Source organism: Balaenoptera borealis (assembly GCF_965194805.1).
Source record: "Balaenoptera borealis genome assembly, chromosome: 1".
Taxonomy (NCBI): Eukaryota; Metazoa; Chordata; class Mammalia; order Artiodactyla; family Balaenopteridae; genus Balaenoptera; species Balaenoptera borealis.
In genome coordinates, this window is record NC_138860.1 from 63962516 (window position 1) to 63986102 (window position 23587).

Below are 23587 nucleotides of genomic sequence, written 5' to 3' on the forward strand. Positions count from 1 at the left end.
AGCAGACCAATCACAAGCACTGAAATTGAAACTGTGATTAAAAATCTTCCAACAAAAGCCCAGGACCAGATGGCTTCACAGGTGAATTCTATCAAACATCTAGCGAAGAGCTAACACCCATCCTTCTCAAACTCTTCCAAAATATAGCAGAGGGAGGAACACTCCCAAATTCATTCTACGAGACCACCACCACCCTGATACCAAAACCAGACAAAGATGTCACAAAAAAGAAAACTACAGGCCAATATCACTGACGAACATAGATGCAAAAATCCTCAACAAAATCCTAGCAAACAGAATCCAACAGCACATTAAAAGGATCATACACCATGATCAAGTGGGGTATATCCCAGAAATGCAAGGATTCTTCAATATATGCAAATCAATCAATGTAATACATCATATTAACAAATAGAAGGATAAAAACCATATGATAATCTCAACATATGCAGAAAAAGCTTTCAACAAAATTCAACACCCGTTTATGATAAAAACTCTCCAGAAAGTGGGCATAGAGGGAACCTACCTCAACATAATAAAGGCCATATATGACAAACCCACAGCCAACATCGTTCTCAATGGTGAAAAACTGAAACCGTTTCCTCTAAGATCAGGGAAAAGACAAGGGTGTCCACTCTCACCACTATTATTCAACAACGTTTTGGAAGTTTTACCCACAGCAGTCAGAGAAGAAAAAGAAATAAAAGGAATCCAAATCAGAAAAAAAGTAAAGCTGTCACTGTTTGCAGATGACATGATACTATACATAGAGAATCCTAAAGATGCTACCAGAAAGCTACTAGAGCTAATCAATGAATTTGGTAGAGTAGCAGGATATAAAATTAATGCACAGAAATCTCTTGCATTCCTATACAGTAATGATGAAAAATCTGAAAGAAAAATTAAGGAAACACTCCCATTTACCACTGCAACAAAAAGAATAAAATACCTAGGAATAAACCTACCTAAGGAGACAAAAGACCAGTATGCCGAAAACTATAAGACACTAATGAGAGAAATTAAAGATGATACCAACAGATGGAGAGATATACTATGTTCTTGGACAGGAAGAATCAACATTGTGAAAATGACTATACAACCCAAAGCAATCTACAGATTCAATGCAATCCCTATCAAACTACCAAGGGCATTTTTCACAGAACTAGAACAAAAAATTTTACAATTTGTATGGAAACACAAACGACCCCAAATAGCCAGAGCAATCTTGAGAAAGAAAAACGGAGCTGGAGGAATCAGGCTCCCTGACTTCAGACTATACTTCAAAGCTACAGTAATCAAGACAGTATGGTACTGGCACAAAAACAGAAATATAGATTAATTGAACAGGATAGGAATCCCAGAGATAAACCCACGCACATATGGTCACCTTATTTTCATAATGGAGGCAAGAATATTCAATGGAGGAAAGACAGCCTCTTCAATAAGTTGTACCTGGAAAACTGGACAGCTACATGTAAAAGAATTAAATTAGAACACTTCCAACACCATACACAAAAATAAACTCAAAATGGATTAAAGATTTAAAGGTAAGGCCAGACATTATAAAACTCTTAGAGGAAAACATAGGCAGAACACTCTATGACATAAATCACTGCAAGATTCTTTTTGACCCACCTCCTAGAGAAATGGAAATAAAAACAAAATTAAACAAATGGGACCTAATGAAACTTAAAAGCTTTTGCACAGCAAAGGAAACCATAAACAAGATGAAAAGACCCTCAGAAAGAGAGAAAATATTTGCAAATGAAGCAACTGACAAGGGATTAATCTCCAAAATTTACAAGCAGCTAATGCAGCTCAATATCAAAAAAACAACCCAATCCAAAAATGGGCAGAAGACCTAAATAGACATTTCTCCAAAGAAGATATACAGATTGCCAACAAACACATGAAAGGATGCTCAACATCACTAATCATTAGAGAAATGCAAATCAAAACTACGAGGTATCACCTCACACCAGTCAGAATGGCCATTATCAAAAAATCTACAAACAATAAATGCTGGAGAGGGTGTGGAGAAAAGGCAACCCTCTTGCACTGTTGGTGGGAATGTAAATTGATACAGCCACTATGGAGAACAGTATGGAGGTTCCTTAAAAAACTAAAAATAGAACTACCATACGACCTAGCAATCCCACTACTGGGCATATACCCTGAGAAAACCATAATTCAAAAAGAGACATATACCCCAATGTTCATTGCTGTGCTAGTTACAATAGCCAGGACATGGAAGCAACCTAAATGCCCAAAGACAGATGAGTGGATAAAGAAGATGTGGCACATATATACAATGGAATATTACTCAGCCATAAAAAGAAACGAAATTTAGTTATTTGTAGTGAGGTGGATGACGTAGAGTCTGTCATACAAAGTGAAGTAAGTCAGAAAGAGAAAAACAAATACCATATGCTAACACATATATATGGAATCTAAAAAAAAAACTGTCCCGGGCTTCCCTGGTGGCGTAGTGGTTAAGAATCCGCCTGCCAATGCAGGGGACACGGGTTCAAGCCCTGGTCCAGGAAGGTCCCACATGCTGCGGAGCAACTAAGCCCGTACGCCACAGCTACTGAGCCTGCGCTCTAGAGCCCGCGAGCCACAACTACTGAGCCCACGCGGCACATCTACTGAAGCCCGTGCACTCTAGAGCCCGTGCTCTGCAACAAGAGAAGCCACCGCAGTGAGAAGCCCGCGCACCGCAACGAAGAGTAGCCCCTGCTCGCGGCAACTAGAGAAAGCCCGTGCACAGCAACGAAGACCCAACAAACACAGCCAAAACTAATAAATAAATAAACAAAAATAATAAATAAAATAAATTTATTAAAAAAAAAAAAAAAAAACTGTCCCAGTGAACCTAGCGGCAGGACAGGAATAAAGACCCAGACGTAGACAATGGACTTGAGGACACGGAGAGGGGGAAGGGTAAGCTGGGACGAAGTGAGAGAGTGGCATGGACATATATACACTACCAAATGTAAAATAGAAAGCTAGTGGGAAGCAAGCGCAGAGCACAGGGAGGTCAGCTCAGTGCTTTGTGACCACCTAGAAGTGTGGGATAAGGAGGGTGGGAGGGAGACGCAAGATGGAGGAGATATGGGGGTATAGGTATATGTATAGCTGATTCACTTTGTTATAAAGCAGAAACTAACATGCCATTGTAAAGCAATTATACTCCAATAAAGATGTTAAAAAATAAATAAATAAATAATAAAATAAGCTACAAGGATATATTGTACAACACAGGGAATATGGCCAATATTTTATAATAACTAAACGGAGTATAAGATTTAAAAATTGTGAATCATTATATTACACACATGTAACATATTTTGTTCAACTATATTTCAATAAAAATATTTAAAAAGAAAAAAAATAAAGTCGTAGGATCTTCTGTCACTTCCTAAGAGAAGAACTTCATTTCGAACAAGACTTCCACCTCTTAGCTGATGAGTGGAGCAGTCTCATTTCTTTCCTTAATTATTAATTTCTCATGCAACATTGCTGAGAGTCATTCTTGGTCCCAGGAAAGGATTTATGGAGGATGCATAGCCAGGTTCTGCTGACTAAACGTCTGCCCCTAGGAGGACCCAGTCCATCTTCCCATGGCAGCTCTGGGAACTGCTAGCCCACTGGATAGCCTGAAAGCCCTCCACTCTGGCTTCCTCCAGCATCATGTAAGGACACTTCAGAAACCAGTGTAGCACGGTGGTCAAAAACATAGACTTTGGAGTCAGACAACTCCAAGCTCCACGTCTTACAATCTGTAGAACCCTTGGCATGTACCTTAACATCTTTAAGCCTCCACCCTCTCATGTGTAAATGGAAATAAAAATGTATTTATCTTGTGGGATATTTTGAGCATTAACTGAGATGACGTAATTAAAGTACTCAGCACGGTGGTCGGAATAGTGCAAGCATTCAGTAAATATCAGCTATGATGATGATGATGAGTAGTCCATAGCACTGGGGGAGAAACATGGGCTAAGAGTAGGGCACATATTCTCCTCCTTCCCTCTGTTCAAGGTTGGGAGCAGCCAGGAGTAACAAAGTACACAGAATGGCAAGTTTGCTAAACTAAGCAATTAGACTTCCAGGCTGGACTTAAAGTTGATGGGAGAACAGCATAGTAGAGACTATGTATGCCAGCCTATGGCACAACGTGCACATTGAGGTGTTTTCCTAAAGGTGACCATTATCTCCTGTGTTATCAGTTTCTATGTCTGTTTTCTAAATGCTGGATTGGCCAATGACTAGAATTTAAACAACTTTCTTTGTTGAGTAGATATTCTACTACTTTGATTTCCTAGGAAATCAGTATAACCTTTAACCTTACCTCCCTTTGCCCTCCTTTCCACCTGATACTTCCTTCCAAGTATGTCAGATTTCAACCACCACCTTTTCTTAACAAACCTTAGAGATGCGCATACTTCCTGACAAAGTGGTTTTTGCAATTGAATGCCTCTAGGTAGTTCATTACAATTGCACCATTCCAGCTAATTGATGCCTCTTTGTGGGTCTCATAAATGCTTCTTTGAGATTTTTGCTTCCAGTTGGACCAGCTATGGCTTAATTTAACTTGTTCTGGTATTGCTTTTTTATTTTTGTTTTGTTTTGATTTGTTCTCATTTAATCCCAAAACAGCACAGCATAGAACTTTTTGACCTGAATTCCCCTCTGAACTTCCCATTTTGCCCAAGTTGACTGTGATAGTAAGTGGTGGGCATCTCTCCAGCTTTTGAAAAATTCATTCAGCCTCTTCTTTTCTTGTGCATCTCTTCTGCTTTGCCAGGTCAAGCTGGGAACTGCCTGACTTGAGGGAAGGGAGAGTAAAAGCCATCAGTGACTCAGATGGGGTGAGCTACCCTTGGTACGGGAACACCACAGAAACTGTGACCCTGGTTGGCCCCACCAACAAGATCTCCAGGTTCTCCGTCAGCATGAATGACAATTTCTACCCCAGTGTGACATGGGCAGTGCCAGTGAGTGACAGCAATGTGCCACTGCTTACGAGGATCAAGAGGGACCAAAGTTTCACTACCTGGCTGGTGGCCATGAACACCACCACGAAAGAGAAGATCATTCTGCAGACTATCAAGTGGAGGATGAGGGTGGACATTGAGGTGGACCCTCTTCAGCTCTTGGGGCAACGGGCCCGGCTGGTGGGCAGGACTCAGCAGGAGCAGCCCCGGATCCTGAGCCGGATGGAACCTATCCCCCCCAACGCACTAGTGAAACCCAATGCCAACGATGCCCAGGTCCTCATGTGGAGGCCCAAGCGGGGGCCACCTCTGGTTGTGATCCCTCCTAAGTAGAAGCAGACTGGCCTAACTGTGTGTGGAGCACACGCCACTGAGACACACAGTGAGGTTGCCAGGGGTGGCAGGAGCCAAACTGAGTTTCTGAGCCAAAGCAGACCTCGTGGTTTGCCAGCCTTTGCAGCCACTTGTGAAGAGTAGAGCTGCTCCTTGGGTGGTAGAACCATAATCCTTAGGAAAAATCCCTTCCTTTTAGGAATAAAGAAATCACTTATTTGACAGACTTGCTGTGATTACCATGCAAGTAGCCATATTTTGGAGCTGACCAGGATGATTCTTTGAACTATTGACCATTTCTTTCCTGTGAGATGCAGGGGATGGAAACAAAATTAAACAGTGCCTGTGGCAAATGCTGCTTCCCAACCAATTAGAAGTGGGAGTGAAAACATCCACACCAGGTGTTTGTAAGACATACAGTTCCACTGCCCAACTGGAGGGTGCTGGGGAAAGGGGTGGAAGGAAAGTCAGGTGGTGAAGAGAATGGGCAATGGAAGGAGGAGGGAATAATTTGTTATTGCAAAATAATACCTGTGCATGTCTTAGTTAATCATCAGATCGTCAACACACTCACTGGAATGAAAGAAATGCTAAGAAAACTGGAGACATGATATTGGTTCCATTCTGAGGGAGAGCCTCCTAGGAACTGTCCAAGTTGCTGACCGTAGTTCTAATTGATGGTGACTCTCAATGGTTCCATCTACCCACCTCTTTCCAAAAACTGCTTATTTAAAGTATCCTCAATCACAGTATTTGGATAGATAGTTTCTGTATTCTGCAATAACTGTGATATTTGGGGCCTTCACCATGTTTTTAGTGAAGCCCGAAACGTGATTTTGTTTACAGCTGCTTATTCTGTTCCCATTACCAGCCCTAAATTTACAAAAAGATAATTGTTTGTAAGCCATGAACCCATGTAGAGTTTCAAGAACATTTTTACAAGTAAGAATAGTATTTTTACTGTTACACATTCACACATGCAAGCACACATGCCAGGATATATACAGCATAATTACTAGCAGATTTGCCAGCTGTACCTGTATGTGTGCTTATAGCCTTGATGCATACCCAGTACATATACTGTGTACCTATATATGTTTATTTTAGCTCAGTTTCACAGAAGCTCAACTCTAACTGCTTGAGCATTTGTGAGAAAGTGCTTCATAAGTCTTAACTTCAGACTCTTAATGAAAATCTGAGTTACTCACAGTAAGCAAACCTGTATTGCTGAGATCTTCAGTCAGGCCAATATAAACTTTTAAAAGTATCCAGTCTTTACCATATGGATCACCACAGAAAGAGCTTTTAAATCACTACAAAAAGAGCTTTTCCTTTTATTCTCCATAGTGCTAATTTTGATTGATAGATAGATAGATGACAGATAGATAGATAGATAGATAGATAGATGATAGATAGATAGATCCTTGTTCAAGCCCCCCCCCATGCAAAATAATTATAAAACTCTCGTAATATCATCGTGGATTTTATGGGTGGATACTGCCAGCCTAATTTCAGAGATGAGAGAGTTACAATTCAACACAATTATTACAATCCCATGGTTGGCTCCAGTGACCTGTCTTTTATCAGAGTTTGAAAATGGAGAAGAAAAAACAGGAGGACTTGTTTATTACTTTTATTAAAAATGCAATTCAGTCTAATTTATTTCAGGTCACTTCAGGTCCCAGGAGATGGTGCTTATTTACATGAGAGGGTTAACAGATCCACTCCAAATTATGCAGTGTTAATCTCACACTCCAACCAACAGCTACTCTCTTATAGATCAGTTATTGATGGCAAGCTGAGCTATTTATAACACCACATTAATGACACATCGGTGACTCACAGAAGACCTGGAGACATTCCATTTAGAAATAATTCAGCTATTACATTTGGATTCCTCTGTCCCTTCCCATGTTATGCCTCCTTATTTTATGGGAGAGGTAGTCCCAGAGAGCTCCATGGTTTAAATATAAAACTGCTTAATTTCCATGCTGATGTCAGAAACAGGACTCTCTCCCTGTGATTGAATTAGATGCTACCCTTATGGAATTCTGGAGTGTGGATACTTATCCTGAAATCCAATCCCTGTTGGCCCTGCTTTAAGAAAAACTGATATTTAAAAATCTAAAATTGTAACAAACAGAAGGTTAAAGAGGAAGGATTTTTTACATTGCAAAATACTACACAAGATTTCTGCCCATTAAAATAAGATATTACTTACACAGTTATGTTTATAGCATAACTTTTATTGTATTTATAAAGCAAGGTGCTACATACTTAGCTAGACTTGTTCCTACTGAAAACTCACACTTTTCAGAGTTTTAAAAGAAATGACCTCCCACAAGTTTTCTGGAAAATTATGTAACAACAAAAATGAGAAAAGTAGATGGGAAAGTGCTTATGAAAGTTAAAGGCACTGTGCAAATATACATTTTGATTATTGTCAGTGATACTGTTGTGAACTCCATAGTTGGGTCTCTCAATTCTGAAATCAGCCTGGCAGAATGCGCTATTGCCCTGTAGCCTATTATTTTAAAGTTATAGTTGCTTTACAAGGAAATGATCCCTTTTCTTTCTGTCATCCTTAGATCATTACCTTTCAGCTAATCGGGATATTGCCAAATGAAACTCTCCAACAAGAGAGAATTCACCTTGAAATCTCGGTTGGGGTCACCTCTATCCTCCCATGAGGCCTTTCTTCCCCTGACAGTCCCTGGGTCTGATGCCAGATACCATCAGCTTAAAGGGGCTCCTGTGGTGCCTTGATTAGGTTTTAGTTGGGTGGTCTTAGTACTATATTTGGATTCCAAATACATATACACACAACAGTTGGCACAAGAGTTTTTAATTCCTGTGTGGAAAAGAGCATTTCATTAGGTCATAGATTCTTTAGTCACCTTTGAGATTTTTTTATTCCATGATCTCAAGGAAATTGAGGTCGAGCTATATTAGCTCATCTATTCAGGGTCACATCATTCAAGGGGTCATAATTAGCAGCAGAGCCAAGAGAAGACCCTGGGTCTCCCATATCTCATATCACAGCATGGTCACACTTACCTAAGACCCACAGTTTTCCCCTTGTCTCCAGCCAAAGCATTGTCACCATCCTTGAGCCATTCACCCTTTTAGCACTAGAGACAACTGAATCCACCCTTTAAAGAATAGGGGGAAATCCTTGTCACAAGTATGTTCAAAAAAATGAATGTTCCTGGTTTCCTTTTATCTATGCAAGCTGTTCTGAGATTGAAATCTTAATCTGGGCCCTTTGCAGCATCCTACATTCCCAGTTCATTGCTTTGGTCCACAGCACCTGGGAAGGTTAGAGGCGAGTTCCTTCTCTGCCTCCCCTTCCATGGGCCTTTTTGCAACTCCCTCTTGCCTGGTGCTAGGAATATCTCACAGGTCAAAATCATGTTCTCAGCAGTAGTTCTGAGCAGTAAAATAAAAGAACTACAATTTATGGAGTATTTTACAAAAGGCTTCCACATGCATTTTCTTATCCCCAGACAGTCTTATGAGTGTAATATTGTTGTTGATATTGCTATTATTATCCCCTTTTTACAGACAATAAATTGAGATCCAAAGGGGTTAAGTGACTTATCCATAGGCACACAAATAGCAAATGTCATGAGTTAGGATTCAAACTGAGCCACTTGGCTCCAAATCCCATGCTATTACACTATATACTGTGGTGCCTCCCGCGTTGTTCCCTGCCTAGAGAGCACAAAAGAGAACGAAGGAAAGGAGAAAGCAAGTCACTTTCACCCACATAGTCATGTAGTCCCTACCAGTCTACTAAGTGGACATATTAAAATAGGAGAAGAAACACTGTTTTCTTATGCAGAAAACTGTGTAATCCCCAGGGAGATTTGCCCAGAAAAAAGCCTGTCGGGGGCTGCAGTGTGGGTGAGCTGGCTGTCACTCGGCATCTCTTAACACAGTACTGGTAATTAGTGGAGTAGGAAATCTGCTCTCCTGGTCTGAGAATCCCTGAAACACCATGAGCACAAAAGGAGGAGGAAAGCATGCATCCCACAGCTGAGGTCCCAGCTGAGCAAGGCCCTGCCACCCGCCATCCCTCAGTGCGTCAGGAGCAGCATGTGGGGCAGAGGCATTGGAAACAATGGCTTTCCAAGCTCCGGTTGGCACCTTGAACATTCTTGCTAGAACTGAGGGCACAATTAAACATTGCCAGAGCCAGCTCCCGACTGAGTTGCAAAGAAAGATGTAAACACACACACACACACACACACAGACCCGCTACACTCACACATGCTTCAAGCTGAAAAGAAAATTAATTAAAACCCCAATGAACGCCTGAACTCTATAATTAAGCCTAAAAGATCCTTAGATAGAAAGGGAGTGGAGTGAGCAAGCTCGGTGCCCAGAGATATTTTTACCCCAGAGTCTTATTGTCACTAATTTGTTCTGAGATCTTGAGTACATCTGGTTCCAGTTTCCCTGGTAGGACATCTGCCTATGGAAGGCCTTCAGAAGAGTTGCCAGCTCAGTGGCCAGAGGACAGCCAAGGTTGTTTGGCCATCCTTAAACACTCTTATAGGAATGCCTCTAGGGAGATGGAGTGCTGTCGCTCACCTTGGTCAGCCATGCCCCCTCCCATGATGGATCCCATCACTAACTAACCTCAGTCCTCCTAATAATTCTTTTGAGGTCTGCAGTGCTTTACAGTTTACAAAGGGTTTTTACCTTCCTTTGTGTGGAGTAAAAAACATCTCTATTCAAGATAAAAAATCTTAGTATTGGTCTAATCTTTCTCTTCTTATTGTTATTACTAACAATAACTCCCATTTGATTAGTATGTTGCAGTTTGCATAGCACAGACACAAAAATTTTGTCATTTGATTCTCAACAATCTTATAAGGTCTGCTTTATATCCCCACTTTACTGACGAGGGATTTGAAAGTCAAGTGACCTGTCCAAGGTCACACTAATATCAGTGGTGCTCTTAAGATTTGGATTGCAGTCTTCTGGCACCACACTTTTACTCCGTTCTCACAGAGCATTTTCTCCCTAGTTAAATGCAGTCATCCTTCTCTGCCTGTCCAGCCACTGCTATTCCTCAGGCAGGGCTGACTGACTAGCAGAGGGAGTCTTTGCAGGGTCACCCTAATTGATCTCCGGATGCACTTTGTCCAGACAGAATAAGCTGTCCTGAAGAGTCTGGGTTCAGCTGTCTCAGGGTCTGTGCTCTCAGGTGATTTCTCTCCTCTTCCACCTTGGAAGAGTACTCTGAGACAGGAGGCCAGAGCCCAAGACCTCAGCATGACTTGAATTTTCTAAACGCAGCTGATGAACTAGACCTTTAGCAAATCACGTAATTCATCTCAGCCTCAGTTTTCTCCTTTGTTAACTGAGCCACTAATACAGCCCAGCCAACATTATAGTCAGGAAGACACAGCAGGATGATGTCTGGAAACACTCCAAAATGTCTAAAGTGCTGCCTGATGTAAGGTTTTGTCACTACAGTAGAATCATGGGGCCCAGGGTTAGTTGCAGGTCCTCAGGTGCCATCGAATTGGAAGCCCAAGACCATCTCAGGGAAACCCACTGTCCCTGCCAAGGGAGGCATGGCCTTGGGGGAAGGTGGGGTTTTTGAGCTCCCCCTGCCCCCAGACACCTTGATGGAGAGAACTGGACCCTGGCAGTCAAGAAAAGAAAGGAGACCACTGCATAGCCCTGTAGAAAGCAGCTCTGAGCAGAATTTATAACTGGAATTCCAAGAGTTCCTTGTCTTTTGGAAAGGAAAAGAGGTTGATCAGATCTGGGCCGGACTTGAAATCCCAGCACAATTTGCCTAGTTTAAGCCTCCTGGAGAAGCCAGCCAGGGACAGCTATGTTTTTCCTGTCACTGGCTCAGGCAAGAGATACAGAGGGAAAAATTATTATCATTATATGTATATATAATTTTATGTGGGTCTCCACTGGCCTGTCTGTCCCTAGACGGTTTTTGATGCCCCAAATCTTGGCTGGGATGCCACAGTTTGTAGGTAACATTACAGATTTGGTCACATGGGTGCACATAAAAGGAGGAAATACTTCTTCCAACGCTGCCTCCACCCCCAAGCTGTCTCACCACCGTGGAGGCATATTTGGCCATGGCCCCTCTCTCTGCCGGCCTTGCCTGCTATAGCCCTATTCCACATGGCCCCATCTGGACCAGCCACATAGCCTGCTTCAGGGCTACTTCCCAAGTCTCCCTGCCCCAAACCCCAATCTGTGCCTCACTGCCAGGTGGGCCCCACCACAGACTATCTGGGGAGAAAGGTAATTTTGCCCAGCTGGAGAGTGGTCCTGAAGAGAGCCTACTATCTCTTCTCACCAAGACAAATGTGAAAACAGGCCTTTGGGTAGCAGGCCAGGTGTGGCCTTGCAAAGGAGGCTCTTCTCTGCCTCCGGGCTCCTATTTGTCCTTCACTAACCCAGAAAACGTGGCCTGACCCTTAAAACAGCTGAATGCTGGGTCAGAAATGCCCGGGAGAAGGGAATATAGACATTCGAATTACAGCAGTGAGGGGAGAAGACCAAGACACAGAGCAGCAGCCCAGCTGCAGTCAAACCTCCCTGGAGATCGTGAGGGGCTCTGATAGTGCACGTGAAGCATTTGAAGGGAGAGATGGCTGAGTCTGGGGCTGATCTCAGGCTGGCTGAGACCCAGCATCACTAGGAGCAGGGAGGAGACAGGAGGGAGGACAGAATGCTTTGCTTCAGGCCAGACCCGGGACTAGCGTGAACCAACCAAGGTGCCTGGGCTGGAAAATCTAAGAAGGTGCCAACTCCTGTTTGCGAGCTGTGATTCTGTATCTGCTGAGAGGGAGCTCCCTTCAGTGTGTGCCCTCGGCACCTGGCTTGCCTCACCCCAGCCCCAGCCCCAGCCCTGCTTCGTGCCATGTTCTATGCATTGTTCTCTTCACAAGAAGAGCAGATATGGGAGGGTGTTGTGAGACCCCTCTGGACACTCACTCTTACAAGTATTTGTAGGGGGTGTCTCCTATGTTCCAGGCTAAACAGAGTCTGCAGGTAGACAGTGCCCACAGGAAACTTTGGAAGCCACTCATTTTCCCCTTTGGAGTCATACATCACAAAAGGAAGCCCAGAATCTTGGCAAGTGCTCCCTTAGTCAGCCTGTCTGGCCCAAGAGCTCAATGAGGATGGCAAAGGTGACAAGGCAGCACTCTGTCAAGCTCTTTGAGCTCTTTGAGCGCTTCCAAAGAAACGCACTGGGGAAAACCTACAGCCACATCAGTACATACACGGCTCCGATGATGAAGGGAACAGCTGGTTCTCTCTCCATCTGCTCTCGTCCCATCACCCCCACCCTTCAAACCAATTAGAATATTCCACACAGACGTGATCCAATGAAACATTAATTGGAAAAATAACAGGAAAGATAATACATGCACTTCAGGCTAAGAACTATTTCATTAAACTGGGCTTTGAAAGCAAGACAGCCAATTAGATTATTTCCCACTTCATTCCCTCACGTACCAGAAACCCTAGAAAGCTATTACTTCTAATTAATTAGGAAAGAAAGAAGGACTCTGCATATGCATATCAGATGAACAGGGACTGAGGCGCTACCTCACTTACCTCTTCATGCACAGTACACATGCATGCATGTGTATACACACACACACACACACACACACACACACACATCAGGGACTAAAGACTCATCTACTATCTCACCTGGAGAATTTCATGGGTCTTCTGAAACAGCAAGAAAATACCTGTTCCTAAGAGCCACTCACAAAATCAAAAAAGAGAAATTCCTTCTTTGGGCATGTTTATCAGAAAGGAAATGTGGCATTTCTTATGAGAGAATAAGCAACTCTAAATTCACCTGGATTCCAAACTTTCTGCAGCCAAAACAATGTCTTTTCCTCTTCAGTAAAGAAGGAAGCATCTCCCAAGCCTATTTCAAATGCTCAGGAGGGTCTAGTGGACCAGGAAATCTGAGACCCCTGAGGCCTGATTTTTGAATTGACTTTATTATGCAGGTCCTCTCATGCAGATCACCTGCACTTTTCCATCTGTGAAATGGGAAGAAGACCTGTCCTCAGTGCCACAGTCACCCCTTTAAAGGTTTTAGGCTTGTGGGAGCACACTGACATAGAGCTCTGACCTTCTTGTGCCTTGCCTTGGGGAAAACTGGTAGACAGAACTCGACCATGCAGTTAAAATATTTTTTGTACAAAAATTATGCTAACCCAAAGGCATCTTTATTGTATAATTAATATAATATGAATAATATGATAATGAATATAATAGTCATGTAAAGCAGTCATCATGATGATATGACTTCTGCACACAGGCAGTGTGGTCCATCAGCAACAGAGAGACTCCGAGGTTGTCTCAAAGCCTCTGCACACCTGTACCCACTTGGTACTTTACTCTCCCCCGTCACCCACCATGTCTTTCACTCTGTGCCATGCGCGACATCAAGGGCTGGCAGAGCCTAGCACGATCAGTGCCTCTGACCAATCGCTCACTGCAGGAAGAGGAACTGGCATTCATTGGCACTACAGCATGGTAGCTATTCCAGAGCACAAGGTGTAGGGAGGGACAGTTTCTAGAATGGCTTCTAGGCTACTAAGTCCCCATTTGCATGTATAATGGGGTTGTCTGCAAACTTCAAACAATTGGAACAAGTTTATTTGACCATCTCTACAAGAACTTGGAATTTGGTTTCTTTCTGAAACTGAAACCATGCATAAAATTTGAAAATGCAACAGTGTTCATTTAGAATCATAAAAACTAGTTATGCCATATAGCAGTACATCCCTGTAAGCAAACCCAGCATGTCAATAATCCAACGATACAAAGCATACAGAAATGATCAGGGAAGAAAGAGGAAGATGCCCAATGCTTGGATTTACCTCAGAGCAACTCCTTTCATACGTTCAAAAATACCCTTTTATTTTAAAAATTCAGTTCACCACTTCTTCTTTAGGACCACCACTAATACATGAAGCAATATATACAAGTACCCCAAAAAATAGTGGCAAATTTTTTTCTTTTTTTAAAGAAAAACTGATTGACAACTTCAAGTTGAATAATACAGGCATATTCAAAAAGTTTTAGCACAGTTGGAATATGTGGCCATGCACAGGTATACTGGGTGAGCCATAGGGTTCTGGTGAATCAGCGATTCTTGCAAATTACCTTGTGCCTTTGGATGCTGAGAACCAAGGCCATGGAGGGTCTGGAATTCCCACCCATTTCTGTAGATCCTTTTGTGCCTTGCTGATGGGTTACCTCTGTAAACGATCTAGAATCCCTTAATATTATTTTAGTTTTTAATCATTTTTAAAGAACCACATAAATGCTATTGACCATCTTGACAGAGCAATGCATATGTAAATAAGTACCGATAATTTTGCATAAAAATCTCAGGGTCGTTGTCCCCTTGCAATCTATTTATGGAGCCCAGATTATGAACATCTTCTTTTAAGGAATGGCATTCTTTGGTCACTGTCTTAATGCCCATTTTATTTACATGTCTCCATGTCCACATACAGGTCACCTAGTAGGACAAGGCACACCCAGGAGCAGAACCACATGGCAGAGACTAAAGAGGACGAAATGAGCGATGGCTGGTGGCTCCAGAAGCTGAAGCCCTGGACAGCTGATTTCCCATTAAAATGGGTGCCATCCTACCTGTCTCCTCGCCATCCTCCCATCCCCTCATCCCATGACCTGTACCCCCTCCCACCCCACCACGCGCCATGCAGCAGTCTCCATGGGCTAACTGGCTGGCTGGTTGGCTCCTGGGGAGCTGTGTTAAAGTGGGAGTTGTGCCTGCTGTATCTTTTTGTGTGGAAAGTGTGGGTCCATCCAGATCTCAAGTCCATGCCCATCCCTCTAAGTGAAGCTGGGATGAAGCACTGGTCAGCTTGGACTTCAGATACCTAAAATGTTCCAGCGTTGGTTCCCAAACCTGCCTGCCCTCCCTACACTTTTGGGTGAAAAACAGAGGGAGTACGTATCTCCCCTCTTTCTCCCTTCTCCACATGGGTGGCCAGTGTTAATACTCTCTCTAGATTTCTCTGATCCTTGGAGAGCCAGGGCCAAAGCAGTCTTATTTCCCCTACATGGCCAGGCTGGGTACCTTCGGGTAACCAAGGGCAAAGTGTATGTCACTAGGATCGGGGGGTGAGGGGAGAACCACCCTAAGAAGGCAAAAACTGTGTGCATTATTTTATTTATTGCCTTGCTTATTGATTTATTTATTTATGAAATATGTATTTATTATACAGCAGAAAATCTACTCCCATCTTTGAGGCAGCCAGTCCCAGAATTTGTCTTCTTGGCCCCAAGGGGCACAGTGAATTATTCCTCTTTTAAATGACAGAAAACAGGGGGGGAAATTCTCTCCCTCTGCCCAAACACCTCCACCTCAAGCAGATTTTAACCAGAAGTGGGGTTAGAAACCACCAGCTAGTGAGGCTGTAAAGCCACACACATCAGCAGAGGCTTGACTGTCCAAATAGAAGCTCTCAGAAGCCCCTACCCCTACCCCCTCGGATCAGTCCTCCCCTTCTCCTTCTTCATGTGCATGACGGGGACTAGCCACTCAGCTCCAGCCTGACCATCTCAGAACTAGACTCCTCAATTGCTCTGGTACTGTCTTCTTAACTAATGCCACATGCACATTAGAGACACCTGAGGAGCTTACAGAAAACCCAGTTCTGGTCCCCTCCCCAGCTCATTCCAGCAGAATCTCTGGGGGTAGCCTGGTCCTGATATTTTTAAAAGGTTATGCAGAGGATTCTAACGTGAGACTAGAGTTGAGAAGCACTTCTAGTGTCTTCTCTCCTTTGCTTCTTCCCACCACCCACATCCTTCATCCTTTATTTCCCAAGCTTTCTTCAGCACCAAGAATAGGAAAAGGCCATTGAGGAATGATGAGTTCTCTTCCCATTCCTCCAGCCCTGAACCTTCCCCATCTCTGACCCTTCCCACTGAACTTTCCCCATCAGGTCAACCAACCTGAGCAGATCCCTGGAGAGCTGGCAGGTCCCTCCAGTTGTACATAGAGGCTGGTACCTGCACCCAGCCTGGGGGCTGCTCTCAGACAACTTCCAGCTTTTCTCAGAGCAGAAACCTACCCTTTCCCAGATTCTTTCTCTACTTGCCCTTCCCCCAGGCTCCCAAACTCCAAAGCTGGAGACATTTATTCTCCAAATCCCAACCCAGATGGGAAGGCCCGTGCCCAGTCTTTACAACCCAAGCCTCGGCCATTTCTGCAGAGCCACCTGAATTGAACGCAGGTCTGCTGATAACAGAGAAAGGAGTCACATTGCCCCACGCCAGTCCTTTCCCCAAGAATTGGACCATCCATACCCCAGATGGCTAAGAAGAGACACCTCACATTTCACACTTACACGATCTCCACTGCTGAGTGTGAGTAAATATGTGTGTGTGTGTGTACACATGTGCACACACTATATACAAATCATAGAGATATACTACATTCATAATAGACCCAAGTGAATTCTATATTGGATATATACACAGAATGTTGTAATATCTACAAACTGTTAGACACACCACACACACACACACACACACACACACACACACACACACACACACACACAGCCTAGGGAAACCTGTGATGTGGGAAGAGTTGTTTTTGCTACCCCATCGCCCTCAAAGGTTACTCTCTTGCCCCCAAGTAACCTCCCGGGGCAACTACTATGTCAAGTACACCCTCAGCTGCCCAGCTGGTCCCTCTCCTGTATCCCATATCACCAAGCCTTGTTTCCCAACTAGTCAGAATGTCCCTGCCCTACGTCCCATCTCTCAGGGTCCTGCTCTCTGATAGGTGACAGACAGTTCAGTCAGTGGGTGCTAAAGAGTTGAGTGTTACCCCTCCCAGATGACAATTATGTTTTAATAGGGGCTACAGATAATGCCTTAATCTGAAAGAGTGGCCCTCATGGTGGGAATTTCAGGCACAGTAGTGGGCCAGTAGGGGAGATTATTTTTTATCAGAGGGGGACGTTTTACAACCCCTCAAATCATACCTATCTCTAAAATCAAACCTTCATCAATGCATGAGCACAAGCAAGCGCACTTAACCTATATACACTTTCCATAATTTTGAGACACCTCTCCTATACTTTCCCTATGTTTAAAAATGAAAAAAAAAAAAAAAAAAAAGGAACCAGCTAAATTAATTGAAACCTCACTGGGAAATGTAGCCTATTTTTCACCGGCCGCCAGCCATCTGGCCCACGCTACCCTGTTCCATTTCCCTTCTGCTCCTTCTCTTTTCTTCTCCTACCACATCATAGACTTGGATGTTCTCTCCGCGCTCTCCTCACACATCTCCCCACATGTATTTCCTTCCTTTCCTGTTTCCCAATTGGAATTGTGCTGTTTTTCGGTGTCATCCGGACAAAGAGCAGGTTAAAAGCATGAGCATGTGTGTATCACTTTGAAGAAAGAGAACCCAGGTATTCTGCTACAGTTTGGAGAAAAACCCAACGAAGGAAGAGATGAAAGCTGGCTCTGCAGAGTGCCTTAAAAATGACTTTAATTAGGAAATTCTGAGTCGTCAGTCTTTGGATGTTACATAAACTCAAACAGATGTTGCATTTCACTTCTCTGGGATTAAAAAAAATGTTAAATACAGTATGTATTCAACAACAACAACAACGTCTCTTTTCTTTTTAATTTGGTCCTTAAAGATGCAGTGCCTGGTTTTCCAAAAAGCCCAGGGAAGGCCCCAGGGACATACTGAAGGCAGATGCAGGAGTCCTGCCCAGCTAGGAAAACTTGCAGACTAAGGCAGAGCGCTGCAATCATTGTTGGTCCAGAAGGCAAGTCTCAGATGAGAAAGAAGCTGGATGACATTGAGTAAGGAACAGAAAGGGGTCCTCATCCTTCTCCCTGATAATGCACTATCTTAGTCTGTGACTCAGTGCTGTGAAATTGGGGGAAGAAGAAATTCTAGAAACACAGAGGGCAAATCTTGCCCTTCCATCCTCTCCCCACCTCCACTCCTCCCTAGAGCACCCTTTGATCAGTTTCTGCTTTGCTTTTGCTAAATGATTTTCCTTTAGCTTAACACTTGCTACCCAAGGTCAGACTAAAACAAGATATTTGGAAGAGTCTGAGCTCCCGAAAGCAGTTAAGTCTTCGGGATATTGCCTTCTCTCCCACAGAGCTGCATTTTTAAATGATTAGACCACAGTTAGGCAAGAGTGGGAAGTATAGTGGGGATGGAGCTCTTGACCTGTACTTGTATTCTGAAAACCCGATGGAGGTAGGAGGAACTGGGGACCCAGTCCATCAGAACCCTGCCCCCTGCCTCTCCTGACCGCCTCACCCCGACCTGCTTTTCTGCTTTGGAAGCCAGTGCCTGACTGTTAAGTGCCTGGTGTCCTCTAGGTACCAGCTGTTCTCTCTACTGCACCTATTATTCAAATCTGTCATGGCTATTTTAAATAAGAGATGTGACCATTCTGTGGGATCAGCAGTTCTAAGAGGGCTGAGAGTCACTAGTTCATATTCTCTCTCTCTCCTCTCTCTTTCATTCTCTTTCTCTCTCTCTGTCTCTGTCTCTCTCTCACATTCACACACACACACACACATACACACCACCACCACCACTCAAAAGAGGTAAAGCAAGAAAGGAGACCCAGATACTGAAATAGAGAGTGGTAAATAGTGGTTTCCACTCTTGGAAAAAAAAATTTCTCTATCATACATGTCATGAGGTGAGGGGGGTATATTTTTAAGCATATGTATTTATAATCTAAGACATCCCCAACCTTCACCAACTCAGCCAAGCAACACATGCTCAATTCTATGGGAAGCAGCTTTGTAGACACATTTTAGGCAAGGAATTTCCACATCTTCTCCATTAGAAAGTGTGATCTGAGGTACACTCTCTGGGAAAGGGCAATTTGCACTTTTTTCCCAGTTCATTTATTTTAAGAAATAAACCATGCGTTGGTGCTGGCTGAACACACCAAGTGTGAATGCATGTATATATACAGGTCTCCCCCACTATCCGATAAAACCTTGCATTAACCCAAGTGGTGTAAAGCAAAGAAGCAATTACCTCAGGACACATCTTGCTAACGGATGCACAAAACAAATTGAGACAAAGCACAGATGCTCACAGACACAAGTCAAAGCCATGGCGGCTTGGTGCTAAGACGCTGAGTGTAATTCCTGGGGAAGGAGCTTCGCAGGGCCACTGTCACTGCTCCAGATGCCTGCTGCCTCTATAAGGGCTCCTGCAAAAGAAACACTGAACTTTCGCTTTTCACCTTGCAAAGCAAAAATCTTCTTCAGATTTCTTTCCGTCAGCAAAAACAGGTACTAATGTAGGTCTTTCATAAAAATGAAGTTTCATAAAGCAAACTTACAAAAAGTGGGGGATATCTGTACAGTTCAAATGTACAGATGAGGTTTGGGGAACGTAAGTGACAGTTGAGGCAAACTGAAATTATAAGTGGTATTTCTTTTTCACTTAAAAAAAAACTGTAAAGTTCTATGTTAAACTCTGTAATGGTTTGGAAAAGGAAACAGGGATGTGTTTGATTTTTTAAAACCTAACTAATTATATACACATACACTTAAAGAAGAGATTTGGGGGAGCAAAGACAGAATATTCAAACAAAAACTATGTATTTATTGCTATTTCTGTGAAAAGAACATCACAACTTAATCAACTTGGAGTATAAATATGGTCGTCTTTCTTTTCTTTTTCAAATTCATTACTTGAACTTTCTTAGGTCCTGTTAGCAGAGAGCTCAGCAGTCCCTTCTTGAGGCTCCCCACCCCCCCACCCTCCCATTTCTCAGGGACCCTGGATCCTGAACTCATACCAAAAAGAGTCAAAACACCAAGCAGAAAGAACAGGGTCACATTAACCCGTTCCTGCCCTGCCTTCCTCCTGCCTTCCCTGCCCACTGCCTGAGGGAAGACATCCAGGATGCCCAGGACACAAGCTGTCCCCTTGATATAGCTTTGAGCACCATGCTTTGCTCAGTCTCTATTCTCAAAGGATGCCAGTGGGGCTGGGACTGGAGGCACTTCCAGAATCAGTCCTACGGTGTGCTGAAATCACCTTCCTGACGAATTCCTACACCTCTGCATTATACCCAGGCCGACGACCTGAGCCCTTTCCTCCCCGGGTCAGCGATCTCAACTCATCCTGCTCTTAGCCTGGTTCTGGGCCCCCTGAAGATCCCAACTTCCAGCCTGGGAAGGAGGAGTTGGCTTTCTTTGCCTTACAGAAAGGCCCAGGTTACCTTTGCAAGTTGCTGCGTTTCTTCCATGCCCCCTCCCTGAAAGCCCACATTTGCATAAGTGAAGGAAATCACTGGATTGACCCACAGAGCAAAAAGATTTTTTATTTCAACAAATACTTATAAAGTGACCAACATGTGCCAGATACTACATTCTAGATGCCGGGCATTCCTCAATGAACCAAACAGACAAAAGTCCATCCCTCCTGGAGCTTCCATTCTGGTGGGAGGAAAGACAGACAATAGGCACAATAAATAAGGAAATTGTATAGTGTGTTAGATGGTGAGAAGTACTATGGGAGGGGGTAAAAAGAACAGGTAAGAGGGATCAAGAGTTCTAGAAGATCTGCTTCCAGGTGAATTTCTGTGTAGGCTATATACAAAGAAGCAGTTGTCAATTGCACTTACTAATAACAACAACATGAATAATTATGGCCTCTCCAGGCACCCCATTTAATCTCTGCATTAACAGGCATCCTTTTCCATGTGAGGCTTGAGATCTACACTATATGCATTCCAAAGCAGTCTCAGGTTTATTGTCTCCTATTTTAACCTATGAGGACTTCATTTACTGCAGCTGAGAGAAGTTAAGTGACCTTCCCTAGGTCACATGGCTACTAAGCGTCAGAGTGAGAACTCCAATAAGGCTCTCTTGACTCCATTGTGTGATTTTTCTCAATGCATTTGTAAACGGCACAAGACATGAAGCCAGAAGATGCAAAACTGAGATCCAGCATTGTATCTTACTAGGTGTACAAAACCTCGAAAAATTCCCTGCAAATGTAAGATAAGACTGGATTTGAAATTACATTATAAATCGTAAGGCACGGTACAAATGTGATGCTTTGGGGCAACTCTGCAGGCTGCCTCAACATTCCACTTACCTACTATCTGTGTGATTCATTAAGTAAATAAATATAATTAAAAGGAGTTATTTTTATAGCATGCTGCACACAACTCCCAAAGCAGTTCTTACTAAAGTTGGACAAATTAAAACGGTATATATTTTCTGTCTGTAAACTAATTATCTGATTCAAGTAAATTCAAAGCAAGCCCACTTCAAAGGTGCTCTGTAACAGCAGGTGCATAATCACACTAAACGTATTGAAGAAGCACTGGTACACGGGCCTTGTTAGGAAGTTCAGAGCATCAGTGTGGAGAAAAGGACACTCCTGTGACAGATCCCAGGGGTTCAGTTGTGGCTGTGAGCAACCAGTTGGATTTCTTGTCCTATTCCAGACCTCTGCATCCCCTTTGTTAACTTTGTCATCTCAGCAGTTGGAGAATGCCCACCAGTGAACACAAAAAACTGTCACATTGGCCTGAAAGGCAGCTGGTACTGAGCCCATTAGTTTAAGCTAGGAAATAAGACTGAATATGGCGGGCTTCCCTGGTGGTGCAGTGGTTGAGAATCTGCCTGCCAATGCAGGGGACACGGGTTCGAGCCCTGGTCTGGGAGGATCCCACATGCCGCGAAGCGACTAGGCCCGTGAGCCACAATTGCTGAGCCTGCGCGTCTGGAGCCTGTGCTCCGCAACAAGAGAGGCCGCGATAGTGAGAGGCCCACACACCGCGATGAAGAGTGGCCCCCGCTTGCCACAACTAGAGAAAGCCCTCGCACAGAAACGAAGACCCAACACAGCCATAAAGAAATTAATTAATTAATTAAAACTTCTTTAAAAAGAAAAAAAGACTGAATATGGCTTCTGTGAAAGCTTAGAAGATGCAAGCTACAGGAGGAGAGGTGCTACGAACTGGATATTTGTGTACCCCCCCAAATTCATATGTTGAAGCCTTAATCCCCAAAGTGATGGTATTTGGACATGGGGTCTTTGGGAGGTAATTAGGTTTGGATGAGGTTGTGTGCGGGAGGAACCTCCATGATGGGTTTGGTACCCTTCATGAAAAGATCCCAGCTTGTTCTCTCTCTCCCCCCTACCATCCCCCATCTGAAGAAACCAGGAAGAGGGCCCTCACTAGAACCCAATCATGCTGGTACCCTGATCTTGGGTTTCCAGCCTCCAGAACTGTGAGAAATAAATGTTCGTGGTTATTTAAGCAATCCAGTTTATGGTGTTCTTGTTACAGCAACCCAAACTAAGACAAGAGGCATACTCTATTTTCTGAAATGGTTCTTAAATATAACTGCCCAATCCCTGTGCTTCTACAAAGGGAATGTACTTGCCCTCGGGAAAAAATTTGAAAGTTCTACAAAAATAAAGTGCACCTTTATAGAGCTGCCAAATGTTGCCTGCTTTCTTCTCCCCGTGGTCAGGGTGGGAGGCTTTAGAGCAACTAGGAAAGACAGTAACCTCTCCATCCACCCTCCCAGCCTGGAGGATGTATAAAAAGCATCCTCACCCTGCTTCTGCAGCTCCTACCATCAAGATTCCAAGCGAAGTTGGATAAAACCACCCAAAAGACAGAGAAACCTTGATGAGCCCAGGTTCAAGACGAAGGAAGTAGGCAAATCTCATGTTCATGTGTAAGAACAGAGAATGAACCAAGATAGATGATAAAAGAACTTTGGGAAGAAATAAAAAGGATGTGGGAAAAGTTAAAATCATGATGATCATAGTTTTCAAACCGAAAATTCATGTCACAGATGAGACAGAGACACAAAATAAATCAAATCTATCTGCAAAATTCTGGAATTTGCCTTTGTCTCAGCCCCACAGCCCAATCTGTGGTGTAGCAATTGTTCACTCTAGTGAGATTATCTACATTGAAGATGATGGGAACCAATTATTTTCCTTTCACTGAGGAAAGACAAAGAGAAATGGGCTCCAACTGAAGCTGTAGAGATCCCTAGTTAAATTTCTGAGCGAGTTAAAAATGGTATCTGGTGGAGAATTTTTCTTCTCTTCCTAACATCCCTCTCCCATCCCAGATAGAGGGGTCCATCTGGCAGCAGCAAACACAGCAGACTGGAGAGTTTGTCCTGGGCAATTCTGAGTTGACTCT

The 23587-nt window shown here is 43.5% G+C and overlaps 1 protein-coding gene across 2 annotated transcripts in view; it reads left to right on the forward strand.

Annotated features, from left to right (window-relative positions):
• The window catches only part of FAM78B (family with sequence similarity 78 member B), a 109595-nt gene extending 87281 nt beyond the window's left edge, over positions 1-22314 (forward strand). The window contains exons 2-3 of one of the 2 annotated variants that reach the window (XR_014235871.1): positions 4811-5736; positions 14873-22314. Coding sequence is in view for 1 of the 2 variants with exons in the window: in XM_082361057.1 (XP_082217183.1) it covers positions 4811-5333 (523 nt within the window). In the remaining variant the exon portion in view is untranslated. Of the gene's footprint in view, positions 1-4810 lie in introns of both variants that reach the window. The other variant, XM_082361057.1, reaches the window with a different exon arrangement.
• The last annotated feature ends 1273 nt before the right edge of the window (positions 22315-23587 follow it).